This window comes from Plecotus auritus (genome assembly GCF_963455305.1).
Source record: "Plecotus auritus genome assembly, chromosome: 5".
NCBI lineage: Eukaryota > Metazoa > Chordata > Mammalia > Chiroptera > Vespertilionidae > Plecotus > Plecotus auritus.
This window is the reverse complement of record NC_137776.1, coordinates 177,908,707-177,930,077: the sequence shown is the minus strand read 5'-3', so window position 1 is coordinate 177,930,077 and position 21,371 is coordinate 177,908,707. Positions and strand designations below refer to the sequence as shown.

Sequence of the window (21,371 nt, the reverse complement as noted above, 5' to 3'; positions counted from 1 at the left end):
CCGGGCTCAGGCCACCAGAGTAGGTCACGGGGTGGGGCTGGGGGCTAGGGAGTCGGAGGGTGGGGCCGGGTTGGGCGGAGGGGGAAGCGGCTCGGTTGCTATGAGCGGCCTTAGCAACCCACTCATTCAGTGGAGACAAAGGCGCTGTCACTTGAGCGCAGAGGCGCTGCTGCCGCTTTCTTGTTCCCACAGACGCGCTGTGCCTGCAGGGGTGGGGGTCCCGGGGACCGCTGGGCGTGTGGAGGGAGGGCTGGGGCGGGGGGGGAGGACAAGTTCACGCTCCTGGGAACGCACATGCAGCGGGGCGCCGGCGGCCTCCCAACAGGCCTGCAGGGGGCGCCTCCAGCCCACTTTGTAGAAGGGGAAGCTGCGACTCCAAGGGGCTGAGGACACCAGGCAGGGATGAAGGCCCGCTGGGACCCTGGGGGTCACAGACCTGGGTTCAAATGGGCCACGCTTACACCTATGTGATTACCCCTGCACCTCAGTTTCCCTGCTGCTGGGCTGGGGACCTGACCCCACCTCTGCCACTGACCCTGGCTAGTCCTGGCTCCTTTTTTGTGCCTCAGTTTCCTCATCTGTACAATGGGAGGTGGACAGCACCTCCATTTTCCCACGTCACCAGATTGAAGGCAGCAAATGCCTGGGGTTTAGTGCAGAGGCCAGTAAGAGCTCCATAAACAGGCCTCTTGCTCCAGCTGAAAAGAATCCTGGAGTTGGAGGCGGGCAGTGCTGAGCCGGCCCCTGGTAGGGTCGACTCTTGTTTAACTGTGGGAACTCCGGCCCAGGGATCCCCGCAGCTCCTTTCCGGCTGGGCTGAGCTACCCACAGGTGCCCCAGCACGCCCCATCAGCTGTCCTGTGGGGGAACCGAGGCCTTGGAGGAGACCACTGGCCCCTCGCTGGGTTTGGAAGGCCTCTCAGAGCCCGAGGTATCGGGATGGGGGCATGATGGGGGGTGAGGCCAGGAGGCCAGGCTTCGGGGGCCGGAGAGAGTGGGCGCAGAGGAAGGCGGACTCTGGGAAGGAAGGCGGGCTTCTTGCTCACTGCCCCTCCTGGAGCACCAGCTCAGGGAAGGGGACCCGAACTGACTGGCTAAGTGACCTCTCCCAAGGAGCCCTGCATTGTCACAGATGGAGCCCCGGGTGCCAATGGGGGGCTTCCGGGCCCCCCCAAGGAGCAGAGTGAGAGGAAGGCCCGTAGATTGTGAGGTCAGGAGTGGTTGCTTCTCAAATCACTTTCCAGTATTTGGGTGCAGTGTGGGGAAGGGGTGTCCAGGCGCCAAGGGGCAAAGGGAACCCCTGAGGTGGGAGCTCTACCTGAAGCCTTGAATGCTGTCAGCTCCACAGCCTGAGGACAGAGGGAGTGGACAGAGGGCTGGGCCCCCACTCCTCCTGCCCCGCTTCCCGGGGGGCCCTTAGCTACCTTGGTCATAACTCCCCCACCCCTTAGTGGCCTTGGCATTCAGGTCCTGCCAGGGTGCAGTCAGCCCCTCGCAGCTGGTAACTGAGGATGGGGGCCCTGGGTCCCCAGGGGAGCCCACCACCCCAGCCCCACCTAGCCCCTGTGGTTTCCCCAACCCTGCTGGACACACTTGCCAGCCCCTAGCAGAACCCGGTGGTCCCTGTCCCAGCCTCACCGGTCTCTCGGGTTCTGCAATGGAGGAGAAAGCTGTGGGGATCCTGGGACTGTGGGACCCTAGTGGGGGAAAAACATTCAAGGAGGTGAACTTTGGGGAGGGCTGAGGCAGGAATCTCTCTCTCTCTCTGCTCCCCCATTCTGGGTGGGGACCTCGCTATCAAAGAACCTAGGAATCCACTCAAGGGCTTACCCTCCAGGTTAATGATGAGGAAATGGAAGGCCCAGAAAGGGAAGGTAACTTGCTCAAGGGCACACAGCAGGTGAACCAGAAGCCGGAATTGGAACTCCTACCCTGGCCTTCAGGCCATTCAACCCATTCCCTGTCTCAGAGCCCTGATCCTCATCCACCCACCTGCCTTCTGCACGGGTACCAGGGAAGGCGACCCTGGGCAAGCGCCACCTCTGGGCGGGGTACCAGGCGCCCCTGTTCCCTAGTGGTGGTGGTGGTGGTGGTGGTGGTGGGAGGAAACCAGCCATTTCTAGGCCACCCCCCAGGCGCCATGGTGACAGGATCTCCTGGACCTCAGGCCCTTTGTTTTTCAGAGGTGCTGTTGCCCTCCCAGCTCTACCTGAGCACTGGGGAAACTGAGGCACTGGGAGGCACTCATACTAGAGGGTGGTGAGGCCATGCCTCTGAGAGCCAAGTGTCTTCGGGGTGGAGCCAAGGCTACAGGGTTGTTTGGGGCCGCCTCCCAGGGACCTGAGGGCCTGGGGTGGGATGACCGGCCCTGGGGGCTGGATCGGGCCTGAAAGGAGAGGTTGTAGCAGCTGGGACCCAGCTGTGGGGGACCTCTCACCCCACGACCCCTGAGCCTGCTCACACCATGAGCGCCTCGGCTGCCTTCTCAGCCATCCTCTGCAGGGCGCTCCAGACCTGGGGTGGGCATCGGGGTCAGGCCTGGGACCTCCCCTGACCTCTAGGGGCCAGGAGCCCATCAAGGTAAGCTCCTCTTACCCCAGCCCCCACCGATGTCCCCCACTCACCTCCCCATTGTAGGGGGCGTAGACCAGGAAGATGTAAGGCCCCTGGGGACAGACCCAATAGGTATGTGGGTGTCATTGCCTGGGGCCACCTTCCCCAACCACTGAGCTTGGGGCCACAGCAGAGACACCCCCAGAGATACTTAGAGAAACAGGCTGACGGGCACAAACCCTGCCCAGCCCACCTCCGGCACTGGGGGCGGGCAGCTGGCACTCGGTGGCAGAGAACCGGGAGGGCCTCGCCCACTCCACCCCACCCCTTGGGCCTTTCGCCTTAGGCAGCCTCTGCCCTGCATCCCTCCATGCTCCACCCCAGGCCTGCCCCTCCTCACAGCCTCACCCGCTGCAAGTGGGGGGTGGGAGGAGGTACACCTTCCTGAAGCTCCAAGGCTAGGTCAGATCCTGGGATTGATTTCAGAGAGGGCGAGGGAGAGAGAGACAGAAACATCCATGATAAGAGAGAGTCATTGATTGGCTGCCTCCTGCACACCCCCTACAGGGGAGCAAGTCTGCAACTGGGGCATATGCCCTTGACCAGAATCGAACCCAGGACCCTTCAGTCCTCAGGCCGACGCTCTATCCACCGAGCCAAACCAGCGAGGGCCCTGGGATTGCATTCTGACTGTGCCTCTAGCTCAGTGACCTTCACCTCTCTGAGCCTCTGTCTCTTCATCTGCAAAGTGGGGTGAGGCCAGGACTTGCTCCTGACGGGATTGGGAGGTGCTGTGTGTGCAGGGCTCGGGGCCGTGGCGGGGGCATAGCTGTCTCCCCTCCCCACACATGTGAGGACCAGGAGGCCTCACCACTCACAGAGCTTCATCCCTTAGGGCTGTGGTCGGCAAACTCATTAGTCAACAGAGCGGCAAACCGCGGCTCGCGAGCCGCATGTAGCTCGCGAGCCGCAGTTTGCCGACCAAGGCCTTAGGGTCTTACTTGACCCTCACAGCAGCTCCATGTGGAGGTGGGGTGGACTCATTCTCCCCATGTGATGGAGAGGGACCCTGAGGCCTGGCGTGGGGGACAGAGCCGCAGACCTGGGCTGACTGGGAAGGGGCCAGAGAGATGGAGAGGCTGGGTAAGTGACAAAAAGAGGGGGCTCAAAGATCCACAGAAGGGAGACAGAGAGGCCCAGGAAGAGTCAGGTGGGATTGATGCCAAAGGTGATGGGGACAGGGAGAGGGGACAGTGACGGAGAGAGGCTGAGAGACAGAGAAAGACTCCCTCAGAAAAAAATTCAGGGACAGAGACAAAGAAATGAGACACCAGAGAGGAAAGGCTGAGAAGGAAGGGAGGGAGGCGGAGAGGGCGGGAATGGTGGCCCTGGCAGCCTGCAGCTCTGTCCAGCTGAGGGCCACAGGCAGGGATGGAGCTGGAGTCAACACCATGGCAACGGGATGCTGCTGCCTGCCCCTGCCTGCCGTCCTGCTCTGTGCCAGGTGGAGAAACCGGGCAAGGGCACAAGGCCAGGGGGCAGAGCTGGAATATGAACCCACCATTCCCCTTGGCCTACATGGCACCCCAACCTCTGTGCCTACTGTTCCCAGCTCCCCCAGCCCGGGTCTCTCTCAGGGCTGAGAACTGAGGTGGCTCAGGGCTGGACAAAGGCAAGCCCCATGCTCTCTCCCAGAGCTCCAGGGCTTCAAATCCAGCTCTGTCCCCTTAGCAAGGCCCCTGAGGACAGCGACCAGTCCACCTCTTCTCGGTGGCTCAGGACACAGGCTCCGGCAGGCACTCCAGGAGGGTTCCTGCAGGCCCCCCATTTCTGCTTCATTTATGTGGGTCAAGTGTTGTCCTCTCAGCCAACCCCTTTGCTGAACTGCCGTCCTCCCCAGTGGAACATTTCCTGCTGACCTCAGAGCAGGCACAGACCCCAAGGGGGAAGGTCCCTGGTGTCCTACACGCCCCCCTCCCCCCAGCTGCCTGCAGAGGCCCCAGTGGCTCTAGCACCAGCCCGGGCTGGAACTTCTGCCTCACTGAGAATGTCAGGGCAGCGGGATCTTAAGGATTCCCTTTCTGGGCCTTAGTTTCCCCACCTGTCAAATGGGCCACAAAATCCTCGCTGATATTCTGTTCTTCAGTTTGAGATTTTGTTCCCACCCCCATCCTCCCCTCCTCCTCCTGATAATGTCCAGGGTTGCTGTTGGTGCCTCCCGTAATGGGGAGGTAACTCCCTCCCCAGTCCCGACAAACCAGTCGCCCCTCTGAGTTCCAGGGCATGTTAGAGCCCTGGTCCCAGAGGGTCCAGGGCCTGGAGGTACCTGGAGGGAATGGAGGCCCACGGCGGCGTAGGCCCAGGCCGGGCTGAGGTGCACCAGCATGCCGACCAGCCAGGTCAGGCCCAGCACGGGCTTCCGTGGCCCGTGGAGAGCAGGCAGGGCTGATCAGGGTTTGGGGGTGGGGGTGGGGGTGGGGGTGGGGCGGGGGGAGAACGGCATGTGGGAAGCGCCTGGGAGGGGCTGGAGTTGCAGGCCAGGACCCTGGCTCAGAACAGGCGTAGCTGGACTTGGCTGTCCCTCCCCGAAGACCTAGAGGTAGCATGAAGTAGGGTCATGGCTCTGGGGAGATGGGGTTCCATCCCAAACCTGACTTGAAGGAAGGGGTGACAGTTGCCCAGAGGGAGGGCTGAGGCCTGGGCAGTGGGTCCAGGGGGACATGGAGACCGGAAGGGCTTTCTCTCCCCCTCCTCAAGGACCCCTGGAACGCCCTGGCTTTTCCGGGACCCACCGGCTTGGGTGCCACACCCTTGGTGGGTGGGAAAGAGAAGGCCAGAGAGGAGTCAGAGCTTCTGGAGAAAGACCAGGGGTGTCCCCCCTCCCAGAGGGCGAGGCCTTGGAGAGTGCATCATCACCCTGAACCTGAACTTCTGGGGACTCCTTACCTTGTCCCTACCCAGTCATCACTGCCTTCTGCAGGTGGTGAGCCCCTAGGACAGGGCTAGTGTCCACCGCCCCCCTCATATACAGGATTAGTGTACCGTCCCACATGCTTACCACGGGCACATGCTTACACAGATCCACAGTATGTGAAGCATGCACATACAAGCATGGACACATGCACATATATGCTCATATATAGCCTTGTAGCCATGAACACACATGGCCAAACCCACAACCAATATGGACTCATACATGGTCCCGCCCAGCGAGCCTCATACCTGGCTCCCCCACTTCTTCCTGCTGTCCCCAGTCTAGGGCCTCACCGTATCTGGATCCTGACCTGCTGCTGCAGGCAGGGCTGCGGGCTCAGCATGCGGGCACAGCAGCGGGCACTGGACACAGTGACCATCACCACATGGACCAGGATGCAGGTATTGGCCTGGAGACCTGGTGTCAGTGGGGGAAAGGGCCCCCCTCCCCCACCCCCAACATCTGTCCCCCCCACCAGGACCCGAGGCCTTCCGCTCACAGTCAGCACGAAGAACACGGGTCCCACAAAGGCCCAGATGGTGTCTGTGTGCACACTGAGCCAGCAGTGGCCTGTGGCCATGTGGTCATGGGGGGCACGGCCAGGGTGAGGGCCACAATGGCCACAGGCACGCCTGGGGAAGAAGAAGTGACCTCAGGACCTTGCCGCCCATTCTGGCCTCTCCAGGGCCCAGCCCCCTCCAGAGTTCCAGCCCACAGCTATCCCATGGCAGCAGGCATGCTGACGAGCACTGGGGAGAGGCGGGGTGGGCCTGGTGCTTTGGGGTGACACTGGAGCCCTGAGTCGCTGGGGCGTGGGGGAGCTGAGACTGGGTTGAGGGCGTAGGGCTGGGAATCCACAGAGATGGCGGGTTGGCAATGAGCATGGGGTTTGCTGATCCCGGATAGGGAGTCGGTGCTGGAGGTGGGGGTTGAAGCAGGTGAAGTGGAGGAAGATTGAGAAGACTTGGACTTGGGTAGAGATGGAGGTGGACAGAGCTGAGAAAACCGAGCTTGCGTCGGAGATGGGTGCTGGGTGCTGAGTGGTGCTGGGTGCGGGGTGGAGATGGGCGTTTCGTCGTGGTGTTGAGTATGGGGCGGTGGTGCCATGCAGGGCAGAGCTGAGGACGGAGCCAGCGTGGGGCACAGGGGCCTCACCCCAGCCTGTGGCGTAGCAGAGTGTCATCCTGGGGCCCGAGCGCACGCTCACGGCCACCACTCTGCTCCAGAGCAGCAGCCCCCCACCAGCACCCAGGAGAAGGCGACCAACAGCAGGAGGTGCGTGGCAGCTGTGACGGCCGCACATGTCGCCTGTGTGTGCGCGGGGGAGGGTATCACCAAGGCCAGCGTGGTGCAGCCCTGCCCTGGGTCTCATGCCCAGGCCTGGATCACCAACCCCACGAGGCCTCAGGAGCTGAGGTCACCAGGCAGCACCTGGGCCCAGCCCCCACACTGAGGGCCTTTCCTCCCGGGAAATGCGGCCCAGTGAGCATGCAGCGGGCACCGGAGAAGGCCGAGGGTGTTTTTCAGGCCCCCCGAGCTCCCGAGCCTACCCGCTGGCTGCCCACCTTGCTGGCTTCTGCCCATTCTCTGGCCATGAGGAGGCCCTCAGCGGAGGCCAGGCAGAAGGTGAGGTTCTTGTGGACTGTGGCTCGTTCTGACCTGGGCACCCTGGACAGGCACTGGAGTTGGTTAAGAGGACACCACTGCCAGCCCTGGCCATCTCCTGGTATCAGGGATGGACACGGAGCAGAGGAGAGACTCAGGGGCCCCTGAGGGGCAGGTGGGCCCCAGGTGCCAGGCCCTGTGGGGGGCTTGCCTCACCTGGCCGCCAGGAAGAGCAGGAAGGTGGCGGTGAGCGCACAGGAGACTCTGCAGCCCACAAAGGAGAGCGTCCTCCTCAGGGCCTCTCTGTGGGAGGGACAGTGATCAGAGTACAGTCACCACCGGACCAGGCCTCTCCCCACCCCACCAGGCGGGCTCCCACACGGCCTCCTCCCCAGGGCGGCACGGATGACAGCAGCGCCAGCAGGCTGGGCCAGGCCTGCACGTGCCGGCACTTAGTAAGTGAGCCTTTGCACATCCTCTCCTGCTGCTCCCCCTAAACTGGCCCGTCACCCAGCTTTCACAGCTCCTGAGAGCACAGGATGGCAGCACCTGGCCTGTCCACCGGGCGGGGATGGGCATGCCACAGCCACCCGCTGAGGGGCGATACAAAATAATGCATTTGAAAGCATGTTTTCTAGGGTGCTCCCCAACATGCCAGTGAGGCTCAGCCCGTCGAACTCGGCTTCTCAGTAAGTGGCCACTCAGAGTCTCTTTCTGGCTTCAGGGGCTTCTATTGGTCACGCATCCTTTTTTAAAAAAATTTATGATTTCAGAGAGGAAGGGAGAGGGAGAGAGAGAGAAACATCACTGATGAGAGAGAATCATTGATTGGCTGCCTCCTTCACACCCCCTACTGGGGACCGAGCCCACAACCCGGGCACGTGCCCCTGACGGAACTGAACCTGGCACCCTTCAGTCCGAAGGCCGATGCTCTAACCCACTGAGCCGAACCGGCCAGGGCTGCACATCCTTTTATTTCCGACCTCATCTCTGCCGTGGCTTCACCTACTGGCTCCTCGTCTCCAGCTGAGACCCTTCTCTCCCCGTAAACCAGGCCCACAGACTCCATGGCCCTCAGACAGGTGGCTGCCAAACCCATTATCCACCTGTGCCCCCTCGGCGACAGTCCCTCATCTCCCAGTTGCCCAGCCCTTTACCCTGACCACCCCCTCCTCCTTCCTCATCTCTCCACTGTCCCCAGTCCAGGGCCCTCCCAGTGCCTAGGCCAGGCCCTCGGCCCCTTGATGTTCTTCCCCTGCCCCCAGCACCACACTTGAACCAGAGGACACCCTGGTGACAAATCTAATGCCTGCCCCTGCCAATAGGACCAGATCCAAGCCTGGCATTCTAAGCCCTGTGATCTGACCCGTGCCCACCTTGCCTACCACCCTCTTCCACTCCTAGGTCTCCCACTGGAAGGTCCAGACACATCAAAGTTCTAGAACATAACAAGTCTGCCATCCCTGGCCTCCTGGCCTTTGCTCAGGCTGGCCCTCTGCTTGGAGTGTCTTTCTGCTCACCTCCTGTTCATCCTTTAGGACTTGGTCCCCCCCCGCCCCCCCACCACACACCCAGCACTCACCTGGGTGTCATACACCTGCAACAGGATGGCAGAGTTGGTGCCGTGGTTGCAGAAGCAGATGGTAGACTCCTGGTACAGGGCAGCCACAGAGCAGCCAGTGGGGGCCCAGGAGCCCCCTGTGTCTGGGCTGGGGGTAGGAAATGGAAGGGCTGGACATGGGGGTGAGGGCCAGGTGGCAAACCTCTCTCCAAAGCCTGGGGTACCTCAGTGCTCTGCCTCTAACCAGCTATGTGAGCTTGGGCAAGTCACTGCCTCTCCTCAGGCCTCAGATTCCCATCTGTAAAATGTACTGACATTCTCAGGAATGGTGGGAGGACGGGGCTGATGCCAGTGGTCACCACTGATTAACGGCATTCATCATTAAGCAATAGTGACTGATGTTCACTCCCTCAGCTAAAGTTCCAGGGTAAGGAGCTCAGTAATCCCTGTGCCCTCCTCTGCCCCTTAAAATGCCCAAGGGCCCTGGCCCTAGGCACATCACTAACACCTATTTGACAGATGAGTCTCTTCCTAGTTACCCCACAGAGTAGTCTTGCATCCTCCTATGACAGGGAGCTCACTACCTCCTGGGTAACAGACTCTGCTGCCACAGCTTGTCCCCTGCTGAGTGGGGTCTGGAGCCACCCCCACAGGGCGGAAGGTGAATGGAAGCCCCAAACATGCCTGCCTGAGTCCTGCCTCATCCTTAAGCAGAATGACTATCTTTTTTTATGATTCATATATTTTTATTTATTTCAGAGAGGAAAGGAGAGATAGAATCATTGATCGGCTGCCTCCTGCACGCCCCCTACTGGGGACTGAGCCAGCAACCCAGGCATATGCCCTTGACCGGAATCGAACCTGGGACCCTTCAGTCCACAGGCCCACGCTCCATCCACTGAGCCAAACCAGCTAGGGCAGAATGGATATCTTTAAAAAATTGCCTTAGTTAAAGAACTTGACAATGGAAAATCACCTGATGCTGAAGTTCCAGAAAGCACAGATTGGGCTCCACCCGCTTCTGAGGGAAGGCCTGAGGGCAGGAAACAGGGACAGGGCAGGTGTGTGTGGGAAGGAGAGGCCAGAGGATGCAGGGGGGACCCTGAGGCCTCCTTGTGTTTGAGGGGCCAGGGGTTGCCTGCATGGGCCCTGGGGGAAGGGGCTGGAGAAAATGCCGGTGAGAGGGAAAGCGAGGTGGGCAGATGTTCAGGCTAGTGTTATGTATGAGATGGGAATCCTGGGGACAGGCTCGATGTCCACCCTGTGGGGAGGGGTGAGCCACCTGGAGGCGCTGCACCTGGTGAGAACAGACAGGTCTCTGTGCCCGGACACGGAAAGAGACCTGCCCTGTTGTTCAGTAAAGAAAAAAGCTGCACAGCAATATGCACAGCCTGAGCCCATTTATGTAGAAAAAATAAGGTCTGTGTCAGTGTGAGAACACACACGGCCGGTCTGGAGTCAAACACACGGCTGACCACAATGATGGGACAATGACAATGACACGGAGTTTATCCGATGCCATCAGCAGTGAGGGGACAGCTGGCAGCCAGGGGTACCAGCCCCAGTCCAGGCAGGAGGCATCCTGAGCTCGGGCTCTCTGTCCCGCTGGGGACGGTAATGTCACCACCACCTCACTAGAACACCAGAGGCCCAATGCACGAAATTCGCGCAAGGGGCTTGGCCCTCACAGCCTTGGCGGCTTGCCTCGGCCCTCGCAGCCCCAGCTTCGTCCAGAAGGAAGGTCGTCTGGAAGGTCATTCGGGTGTCTGGTCTAATTAGCATATTACGCTTTTATTGTTATAGATGCTCCTTTGTGTCCTACAAAGCATGTTCGTGTGCTTCATTGTGGTTTATCTTCATAGCAGCTTAGGAGACAGGTGTACATTCATGTCACTTCAAATGAGCCAACAACCTCAGAGAGGAGAATCGTCTGCTCGTGATCACACAGCGCAGAGCTGAGACGAGGCCTGGTGACCTCCATGCTCCTCCCACTGCTCCTCTCAAGCTGACTTTGCGCCGATGTGCAATAGCAGTTGTAGGATTGAACGAATGGGGCTTATTTCAGGCCCTGGCATGAAGTGTGTACTACACGACTTCCCTTCCCCTCCCCTTGAGGACAATGGGGACGGCTTGTGGATGAGGATTTTTCTTGAACATTTTTAGACCTTGGTTGTCCAGTGAACAAATATTGGTTGTCCAGTGAACAGATATCCAAACCAGGATAAGTGTACTGGGGTGGCTGTTTCCCAGACGCGCCACCAGTACCTTAGCTTGGTGTTGCAGGTGAAAGGTCACGGCCGTGGTGACTTCCCCGGTTTCGTCCCACACCTCAGAGGAGATGATGGCTGACCCCACCTGGGTGCTTAGGAACCTGTGGGGAGATAAGGAGCTTGTAAGGGCACTGGCTGGCTCTGAGGGAGAAGTCGTGCATGGCTGAGGACCATCGTATCCAGAGACTATGGTGATGACAGCCTCTGTGTGCAAAGAAACATGCGGAAAGTCCTGTGCTGGGAATTATGGCACTTGGTTCCAGTCTTGTCTTGGGGACTTGCTGGTAATTTGAGTAGCACCTGTCCCCTCCTTGAGTCTCAACACTGAAGCCAGGACCCCAGATTGAAGCTGAGCCATGTTCCCACCAGCATACCTCTGGCAGGCCCAGAAATATGTGTGTGCGGTGGTGGTGGTGGGGGGGTGGTGTCAGGAGGGTTGGCCCTGGGCTAAGGGCAAGTTTGCCCACCTCATTGAGGGCTCCTGGGAGGGGATGGAGACCTGGACTTCCCTGGGAGGGCAGCCAGGATTTCAGCAGCTTATCAGGTGGGGCCCACTCACCTCTGCATCCTGCTTGTCTCTTCAGAGCTGTTAGGGTCTGGGGCTCCGGGCCCGGCCCCCCCAGGGTGCACTGGAAGACACTTGAGCTGAACCAGCTGTGGATCACGGTGACTCCGGAGCGGCCTGGCCCACAACCCCACCCGGTGGCTGGCGGAGCCGGCACCATGGTTTGGCCCAAGGGAAATGCCCTGCCCACCTTCCGGACTGAGGCTCGCAGCGGTTACGTGACTTCCCGAAGATCACAGTTAATAAGTGGCAGGGCCAGAATCCCAGCCACCGTTCATGTGCCCAACCTGGCAGCTCCAGAGCCCTCGGCCCCTTGTCCTAACCCTCCACCCCTGGGTGGCCCCAGGGTGGGGGGTCCCTCCGCCACCCACTTCTGAGGGAAAAGGTGTGGGTTCAGGAGAGGAGACTAGTGAACACCTACTATGTGGTAGGGCTTTTAACCTCATGACAACCTACGCGGCAGCTACTAACACGACAATCTTACAGATGAGGAAACGGGCTCTGAGAGGTGAGGTGACTTATTTCAAGTAGCAGAGCTGGCAGCTGTGACAGTGGGGCTTGACCCAGACCCCACCCAGACCCCACCACCCCTTCACCCTCACCACCTTTCCCGAGGAGCCGCCTCGCTTCACCCGCGGGGACGTGCACATGGCCGGGCCCCTCCGGATGCCCACCGGGCACTGTGAACACGAAGCCCTCTGCGCTGGCCTCCCTCAGACGCAGGCTCCGCACCGCCAGGCCTGGGGGCAGATGGGGCTGGGTGGCTGGATGCCAGGAGGGAGGAGTCTCTGCTGAGCTGGCCCGGCTGGCAGAGCTTGCTTCTGCTCTCCCTGCCACAGGGCTAGGAGGCCACTATTCTGCGCAGAGAGGTCCAGCCACTTGCCCAAGTAAATCTGACTTCTCCAAGTCCGGGTGGAGGGGGCCACTGAGAAGGGAGTTATGGGGGGTGGTGGGGACAGGCAGGGCCTGAATATCACTGAGCCATCAATGGGCACACGAAGGACACAAGTTTTGCCTGAAGTTCCCCCATGAGTGCTCCCCCATTCAATCTACACTCGCTCACGAGTGTGTCCTTGGGTCTGGCCCTGAGATGCAGGAATGACTCGGAAATAGCCCTGTCACTCAGCAAGCTGCAGGTGGAATCAGGTGGTCACCCAAATGCAACAGGAGGTAGATTCAAGACAGACACTGGGTACCAGAGGAGGGAGGAGCTGACGGTCAGGAGAAAGCCAGACCCAGGAGGCTTCCTAGAGGAGGTGATGCTCAAGCAGGCTCTGAAGGCTACACGGGAGTTTGCTAGGTCAGGCGGGAAAGGGCATTCTAAATGGAGGGCACAGCCTGGGCAAGGGCAGGAAGCAGAGTGGGGTGTCTGTGGGAGAGCAGAGAGTTCCCTGAGAGCAGGGCTGGGGAGAGAGGTCTGAGCCCAGGCCCCCTGTGGGGGACGGGTGGCTGGACACCAGGGTGGGTGGCAGGCTCACCGGCATGGCGGTGCTGGATTTGCACTCCGGGCCCCTCAGGGGTCGCCACAGTGCCCAGCAGGGGCGCCAGGCGTTGAACACTCGCCACCAGGGCCCTGGGTCCGCCAACCACCTGGGAGGGAGCCGCGTTTCAGTTCCCTCTCACACCCCATACCTCACCTGCCCTGCCCTCCAGGTTAACACATCCTCAGTGATTGTGAGGTGGCCTGTCTGCTGGCCTGTCCTTTGCCAACTGGGCCACATTCTGAAGACAGCGCCGTGCCCCCTGCTTCTTCAGTCTGACTCAGTGCTGGACCTATAATAGCTGCTCAACTTTTAGATCCTAAGAGGAAAGCCTTGTGGGGGGTAAGGACGGGACAGAGGGGAGAATGTGCACCTACTTGCTCCATGCTGGGCAAGGCACCCAATTCACCCATTTACTCCGCTCATTGCCTAAGCAGAGCATCCCCGTTCTCCAGGGAAGAAAACTGAGGTTCCAGGTCCAGCATGTCCTCGCCCCGTGGTCGGCAAACTGCGGCTCGCGAGCCACATGCGGCTCTTTGGCCCCTTGAGCGTGGCTCTTCCACAAAATACCACGGCCTGGGCGAGTCTATTTTGAAGAAGTGGCGTTAGAAGAAGTTTAAGTTTAAAAAATGTGGCTCTCAAAAGAAATTTCAGTCGTTGTACTGTTGGTATTTGTACTGTTGGCTAATGAGTTTGCCGAGCACTGTCCTAGCCTATCCCGGTGCCTCGGGTCCCCAGCTAAATGTGGGCTTACCCCCTCCCCGGATGGGGAGTCCACCACCTGAACAGGTGAACCATTCCATGGAACCAGCCTCCTGTGCTGAGTCATCCCCTCCATATCCCCAAGCCCAGGTCCCAGCTCTGCCCTCTGAGACCAAAGCGGGGACCGTCTCTGCTCCTTCAGCCCCAGAGAACTGCAGGCAATGTCCACGGCCCCTTGCTTTCTCCCTTCTGTAGGCTGGTTACTCCCAAGCCCACCGCCACTTTTGCGAGGGTGAGGTTCCAACACCCTCACCCTCTGCATAGCATCCCTCACGTTCCCCGGCATGTCTGAGCCTTTGTGGCAGACAAGAGGCTGAGTACTCAGCATCCAGGACCTCCCACAGAAGGTGGTCAGCAGATTCTTGGCTATGGGGGAAGCCCAGATTGATTAGTGGCTCTCACTAATTTTTAAACTGTTGTTCAAGAGCAGTTGTATGTGAAAGTTCAACTTAAAAACAGACAAAAGAGGAGCTACTCTTTTTTTAAAAAATATTTTTATTGATTTCAGAAAGGAAGGGAGAGGGAGAGAGAGATAGAAACATCAATGCTGAGAGAGAATCATTGATCGGCTGCCTCCTGCACGTCCCTTACTAGGGATCGAGCCCACAACCCGGGCATGTGCCCTTGACTGGAATCAAACCTGGGACCCTTCAGTCCACAGGCCGACGCTCTATCCACTGAGCCAAACCAGCTAGGGCGAGAGGAGCTACTCTTGATGGACGGGAAGATGGAGCTCAGGGCTACACCGCAAGCTGGTGGCAAAGTTGGAACCAGAACCCGGGCCCTGCCCCACCCGCTCTGTTAGCCTCGCCTCGCTCACGGACAGCCACGCACCAGCCAGCTGCTCCGCCAGGACCAGGCTGGCCGCAGACACGACGCCCCGGCCCCACTCCTCCCAGGGTCCTGTCCAGGCCTCTGGCTCCCCAGCCGCGAGGGCTGTCACCCTCCCCAGGAAGTGTCCTACAGCCAGCAGCGCAGCGGGCCCCGGGGGAGTGGCCTCCTTTGCCAGGACTCTCGCCAGGATTCCTAGGAAGCTGGAGGCCTTGGCCAGGGACAGGTCTCCGAGGGCTTCAGAGAGGGGGTTCGGGAGGAGCTGTGGGCAGAGGATCCACTTACTGCAGGTCTGGCTGTCAGGAGGGGATCCCCTGGGACCACACTTGGGCTCTGCCAGGGTCTTCTTGGTGGGTGGGGGTCTCATTTGTTACCCAGTTCTCACGGATCCCAAAATAGGGAGCATAAACAACCTCAAATCCTGCGGACACATTAGGGGGGTGTCCCCTTACAGGGGAGGAAACTGAGGTGCAGGGAGGTGCCCGTAGTGCCCCAGGCTCTTCAGCACCCTGGAAGGGGGCTCACCACGATGGCGCTGGCCAAGGCGTTGACTCGGCTGCTAAGATCCTGGCCCGGCCGTGACAGGGCGTCCTGCAGCTGCTGACAGAGCTCTGCGAGGGAGGGGATGCCAGCTGGGTTCTGGGCAGCCCTCCTCCCGGAGATCTCCACCGCCATGTGCTGCCCGGGGAGGAAGAACACTTGGACGGCTATGTGTCTGGAGCCTTACAAATGGGGAAACTGAGGCACGGGATGGCAAAATCACTTGCTCAGGGTCACATATCTGGAACACCCCGAGGTCTGGATGGCCCACTGACCTGTGGTCTTGACACCCTAAACTCCCAGGCTGTGCTAACTGCTCATTCCCCCTCGGCTTACACTGCTCCACACCCAGCTTCCCCTTCTGCCGAGCCCAGGGCCCAGGCCGGGAGCACCTGTGCGGTAGCAGCAGAGGAAGGGCGGGGGCTGCAGGCAAGGCGCACGGGGTCCTGGCTCCCACATCGGGCACTCCTCTGAGGGCACTGGCGGGGGTGGGAGAGGTGTCAGGGCTGCATCCTGGCTCCTCAGCGGTCCCCATGACCCACTCGCCTCGAAGGTGCCTGGGCACCTGAGCGGGAGCCAGGACTCCTGACCTGGGAACCTGGAAGGAGGGGCTGCAGGTGGCACCAGGCACCACAGGCGGCTAGGGGGCGAGCGCACGCAGGCTATTGGCCCTGAACGCATCCTCGAGGGACCCGTCCCTGGAGAAGTGGCCAGGTTGGCATGGGGCGGTCTGGGAATGTACGGGACAGGGGGCGGGGCGTTGAGCCAAAGGCAGGATGAGGTCTGGCAGCCAGGGGGCGGGGTGGGCCGTACCCTGACAGAGAAGGCGCACCTGCACCGGGGGCAGCAGTGAGGGCGTGAGGTCCAGGGCGCCCAAGTCCCAGAGAAGAGCAGGCCTCCGGAGCGGGACGCAGGGCGGGGGGTGGGGGGGGGGGGCGCGCAGGCCCGTGCCCGTGCCCGATGCAGCTGCGCGGGGCTCAGTGCCGGGGCCCAGAGGTGGAAATCGGTGAGGTTGCCGCTGAAGGCGTCACGCGCCGAGAAGCCACCGCCCTGAGAGTCCCGATCTTGACCCAGCACAAGGATGCCGCCCGGTGGCACCGGCTGGCCCGTGCCCAGTCCCCGCGCACCCGCGCGCCGCCGCCCGTCCGCGAATAGCGCCCAGCGCCCCCCGCGCTGCTCCCAGGTGGCGCACACATGGTGCCAGTGGCCATCCGCGTGGAAGGCGACGAGGAAGGGCGTGTGGTGCCCGCGCACCACGAGCGTGGCATGCACGGTGCCGCCCGGTTCGGCGAAGGCGCGCAGCTGCAGCGCGTTGGGCGGCGCGGGGACTGCCAGAGAGACGAGCGCGGCGGGGTGGGTGCGGGTGCTGGGCGCGGCGGCCCCCACTGCAGGTGCATGCACCCCGTCAGCGCCCCCAGCGCCGGCACGGGTGCCCGCAGCCGCACAGCCCTGTGTTCAGGGTGCTCTTCCAGCTTTTCTCTCGGTTTGAGAATTTTCAAACTAAAACCTGGGAGATAAGAGGCCCGCGTTTGGGGCAGAGCTCTGAGCACTCCCCAGGTTCCGGGCCAGCAGAATGTATGCAGGACTGGCTCTCTGTGTCCGTGGCCTGCTCGCACCCCAGCCCAGTCTCCCCAGCAAGGAGGGCGGGCAGGAGCAGGGCTGGGTCCCTCCACACTTGCACCATTTCATTGACGACAGGTTCTCCCGGGGCCCCATTTTACATCTGTGCAAACTGAGCCCGGAAAGAAGGCAGGACCCAGACATCAGGGAAGAGGGGGGCCCAGGCTGCCCCCTAAGCCTGTGATCTTTCTCGCTGGTAGTCGGGTGGTGACCCCACTCTCCCCGTCCCCTTTGTATGTCTTCTGGCCCTCCTTGCCTTAGGATCTCACATCTCACCCCTGAGGCCGAAGTTACCACCTTTCCATCCTTGGCAACGCCCCTGCCCCTGGAGCCCCCAGTGCAACTGCCTGGCTTCTGTGAGGTCGCATTTCCCGGGAGATGGCCGGTACTGGGGAAGGGGGGGTGCTCCGTGGACCCCGAGCAGTTTGGGCCGGGGCCTGGCCTAATCTCTTCTCCCCAGAGCCTCGGGATTGTCCAACTGGCAGCCAAGGGCCATTCATCGGCTTAAATGGTGGGCGGTTGTGACAGGCCCCTTGTCTCCACAGACGAGGCCTGGAGGCCATGGGTGAGTGGTAGCCAGGGAAGCCTTGGGCTCATTGTCTGCGGAGATGGGGTGAGGGTGGTGAGGGCGGCCAGGGCCCTCATCCCTGGGCCTGGCCTGGCGTGGCCTCTCAGCCAAGCGGCCATAGTCCAGGGCCAGGGATTTGGAAGGAGGAGCCAGCAGCGGGGATGCTTTCACTTTGGGGTGGCCATGAGCCCCACAGAATTGGGGCTTGGTCACCAACTTTCAGGCGACCTGGACATGTCTCTCTACTCCATGTCTCTGCAGAATGTGGAGAAGCACATCTTCCTTGTGGGACGCAGAGGGTGGCTGTGAGAAGCACTGTGTGAGTATCCTTCCTCTTTCCCACTTCACGCTCAATCGCCCAGCCTGTAGCCACAGTGAATCTCTGTCTCAGCTCTGGGCCTCTGCCCAGGAATGGGTGGGAGCACCCCTCCTCCAAGTCTTTTCCGGCTCACGTCTACTCAGGCTTCAGGTCTCAGCTCGGACCTTCTGGGATGCTTTCCCTGCCCCCTACCTTAATCTGGGGAACCCCCAGATCCCTACAAATGCCAGGGAACCGTCTGACTGTCTCTACTCTTCCCCCTTACCTGGGCCAGGGGTTCCGAGGGTGAGCACTTTGTGCTTGTTGAAATACGGAAGAGACAAGCCAACAGATCTATACACAGAGACAGACACTTTGGGATTCTAAGGTTTGTGTGTATGTTTCTCTTCAATTTTACTAAAAGGAATAAAGACAACAGTTACTTTAGGTACTATTTTATGACACTAATTTCGTAAAAATCTTTTAAAAATGGTAATCCTCTGTGCTGGCACAGTTGTGGTGAAATCAGTATATCCAGGCACTGTTACACAGTGTAAAATAGCACAATTGTCTTGGAAATCAAGAGTAAACATATTAAGCTCGGCCGGTGTGGCTCAGTGGTTGAGCATTGATCCATGCAACAAGAGGTCACTGGTTTGATTCCTGGTCAGGGCACATGCTGGGGTTTCTGGCTCGATCCCCAGTAGGGGGCGAGCAGGAGGCAGCTGATCACTCTCTCTCATCAATGTTTCTCTCTCTCTTTCCCTTCCTCACTCTAAAAATCAATTTTTAGAAAAGGAGTACTATATGAAGAGCACCAAAAATGTTAACATCTTTGACCCAAGTAATTCTTCTCCATGGAATTTATGCTTGGGAGATACCCAAGCAAATGAGCATAAAGAGGTTCATTCCAGTATTATGTATAATATTGAAAAACTTGGAAGCTACCTGTGTCCCAACAAATACAGTGTAACTTAACCACTTGAAGAAATATGATTAAATTATTAAAAATGAGAATTGTAAAGTGATAAGGAAACTGCAAATGACATGACAGCAAAAGAAAAGATGGCCGAAACCGGTTTGGCTCAGTGGATAGAGCGTCGGCCTGCAGACTGAAGGGTCCCGGGTTTGATTCCGGTCAAGGGCATGTACATTGGTTGTGGGCACATCCCCAGTGGGAGGTGTGCAGGAGGTAGCTGATCAATGTTTCTCTCTCATCGATGTTTCTAGCTCTCTATCCTTCTCCCTTCCTCTCTGTAAAATATCAATAAAATATATTAAAAAAAAAAAAAAAAGATGGATGCAAGTAAGATCCCGGAGCTGCAGCAGCCCTGTGTACTTTGAGGCGGCCAGCATGTCAAAAGGCAACCTAGCAAGAATGATGGGGCACCACACACAGAGGCGTATAGCAGCTTTATTCATAGCTGCCCAAACTAGGGAGCAACAAAGATGTCTTCAGTAGCTGAATGGATAGTAAGCTGTGATCCATCCAGAAGTGGAATATTGTCCAGCACTAAAAAGAAATGAGCTAGCTACCAAGCCATGAAAAGACATGGAGAAAACGTAAATGCATGTTACTAAGTGAAAAATGCCAATTTGAAAAGTCTACATTCTCTATGATTCCAACTATATGACGCTCTGGAAAAGGCAAACGTATGGAGACTTGGAGTGTAAAGAGATCAGTGGTTTCCAGAGGCCGAGGGGAAGGAGGGATGAATAGACAGAGTGCGGAGTGTGCAGGGCAGTGGATTACTCGGCCTGGTACCACAGTGATGGCGACAGGTCACTATCCATTGGTCCAAACCCATAGAATGTACAAGAGTGAGCTCTTAGGTAAACTATGGACTTGGGGTGATAATGATGTGGCAATGTAGGCCCATCAGTGTAACAAATGTGCCGCTCTGGCGAAGGGTCTTGATCGTAGGGGAGACTCTGCATGCGTGAGTCAGAGGGTATTTGGGAAATCTCTGAACCTTCTGCTCAGTTTTGCCGTGAATTTAAAACCGCTCTAAAGTCTACTTAAAAGAGGGTGGAGGAGAAGGATGGGGCAACAAGATTGAAAGACCCCGGGTCCATGTCATCATTGTGCTGCCTCCCAACCTAGAGACCACTCCTGCCAGGGAAAACAAGCCCCCACTTATTCAAAGCTCTGTGGTTAGTGGAGCTGAGAGCGTTTCTGACTGACATTGGACAAAGACTTGAAAATACAGTAGGGGGTGCACAAGATTTGGAGTCGGACACACCCATGTTCAAATCCCATTTCTCCTACTCTGTTAATGTGTGATTTTAGGTAAAGCCACTTCCCCTTTAAGCCTCAGTTTCTTTAGCTGTGAAATGGAGCTAACGACACCTACCTATTGGGCTTTGCAAGGATAGAAAGACACGACCGTTGGAAGTACTTTGTTAAGTGATATTTAGGTTTAGTTTCACTAAACTAAAAGTCTGAGCTAAAACAAAGGGAAGAAATGAGCTGTCAGTTAGAGGAGGGAAACTGATCATGAATGTTTTCTTTTTTTGGTCCAAAATATTGTCTCTCATTTCTGGGCAGGGACCCACCTTGGAGGGGACGGGCCGGGACCTGTGGCAGGGACTGTCCTCGGTCCTGTGTGGAGGCAGCGGTAGGTGGAGCTCCAGACTCGTGGCAGAGCTGGGCCTGGCGCTGAGCTCTGCACCTTGGCCCTGGCAGGCGGGTGGGCGCCTGGGAGACTCCCCATCAGTGCCTGTGACTCGAGGTAAAAATAATCAGGGAAGGACAGCTGCTTCCTTGTCAGCAACCAAGAGGGAAATAAAGCTCACGTCCCCTCCAGCGAAAACCTGTTCTCTGGGTCCCCTGGCTCCTGCCACCAACTGCTCGACGTCTGCGTGCCAATCCAATTTGAACGCCTGTGATTCACCCCAGAGAGGGTTTATTTTAACTTCATCAAGCGCCGAGGAAAACAGCCAGGCTGCAGTAAGTGGGCGGGGAGGGGAGCGGCTTGGGGGCCCAGGCAGGGGTGAAGTCCCGGGCTTCGGCCCCTCCAAGTGGTTGGACTTGGCGGCCCCCTCCTTCTAATCTGGTTCAACAATTGACCACGTCCCTGAAATTCAGCCGAGGCTCAGGGAGCACCTGATGGGTGCTCCCTGAAATCAAGGGGATCAAGTCCCAACTCCTGGGCCCAGTGCAGGACGTTCTTTCCAATGTCCTCAGCCTCCTCTCCTGTCCCCTCTCTTCTCCTCGGGCTGTACCAGGCTTTCCACACAGGCCAGGCGCCATGCCTTCGCACATGCCGCGCCTTCCGCCTGCGCTGCCTCTCCTGCTTCCCGGCCTGGTGGATGTCTGCAAACACGGGAGGGTTCTTAGCCACGTGTCGGGGCTCAGCCCGGTGTCACTGGCCACTTTCCCGCCCCTCCAGGTAAAGTGAACTGTTGTCTATGGGTTCCTGCAGGATTTTGTAGGTCCCCGTGTTTTAACAAGGAAGTGGGGGTCTCCCCCTCTTCATCTGCACCCTTCCACCCCCTCTCTGTCAGGTCCTGTGCTGGGTGCTCAGGACAGACAGGTGGCCGGCGGACCCCTGCCCTCACACAGCCTGTGTGGGGGTACAGCCCTGTGTGGGGGTACAGCCCTGTGTGGGGGCGGGTGATTCTCGGGCTGCGGGGACCGTGCGGTCACCGCGCTGCTCAGAAGCAGCTGCCTCCAAAGGACAAAACGAACAATCACGTTTGTTTGTGTTTCTTCCTTTTTCCCCTTTGTTTTTTTTAATCAA

At 59.0% G+C, this 21,371-nt stretch overlaps 1 protein-coding gene across 1 annotated transcript; it reads right to left on the bottom strand.

Moving 5' to 3' along the window:
- Positions 1-122: 122 nt before the first annotated feature.
- On the bottom strand, positions 123-20,881 carry ADGRD2 (adhesion G protein-coupled receptor D2; the record flags this gene model as incomplete). Its single annotated transcript, XM_080668337.1, is given in 30 exon segments — positions 123-250; positions 1,319-1,349; positions 1,639-1,697; positions 2,272-2,368; positions 2,464-2,514; positions 2,625-2,666; positions 4,880-4,973; positions 4,975-4,998; positions 5,821-5,936; positions 6,027-6,121; positions 6,124-6,159; positions 6,683-6,766; positions 6,769-6,835; positions 7,093-7,195; positions 7,349-7,435; positions 8,704-8,841; positions 9,670-9,701; positions 9,703-9,726; positions 10,959-11,064; positions 11,523-11,559; positions 11,562-11,645; positions 12,134-12,292; positions 12,986-13,118; positions 14,583-14,864; positions 15,128-15,213; positions 15,535-15,621; positions 15,956-16,027; positions 16,030-16,524; positions 16,527-16,649; positions 20,854-20,881. Coding segments are annotated over 30 exon segments (3,000 nt in total).
- Positions 20,882-21,371: the final 490 nt, after the last annotated feature.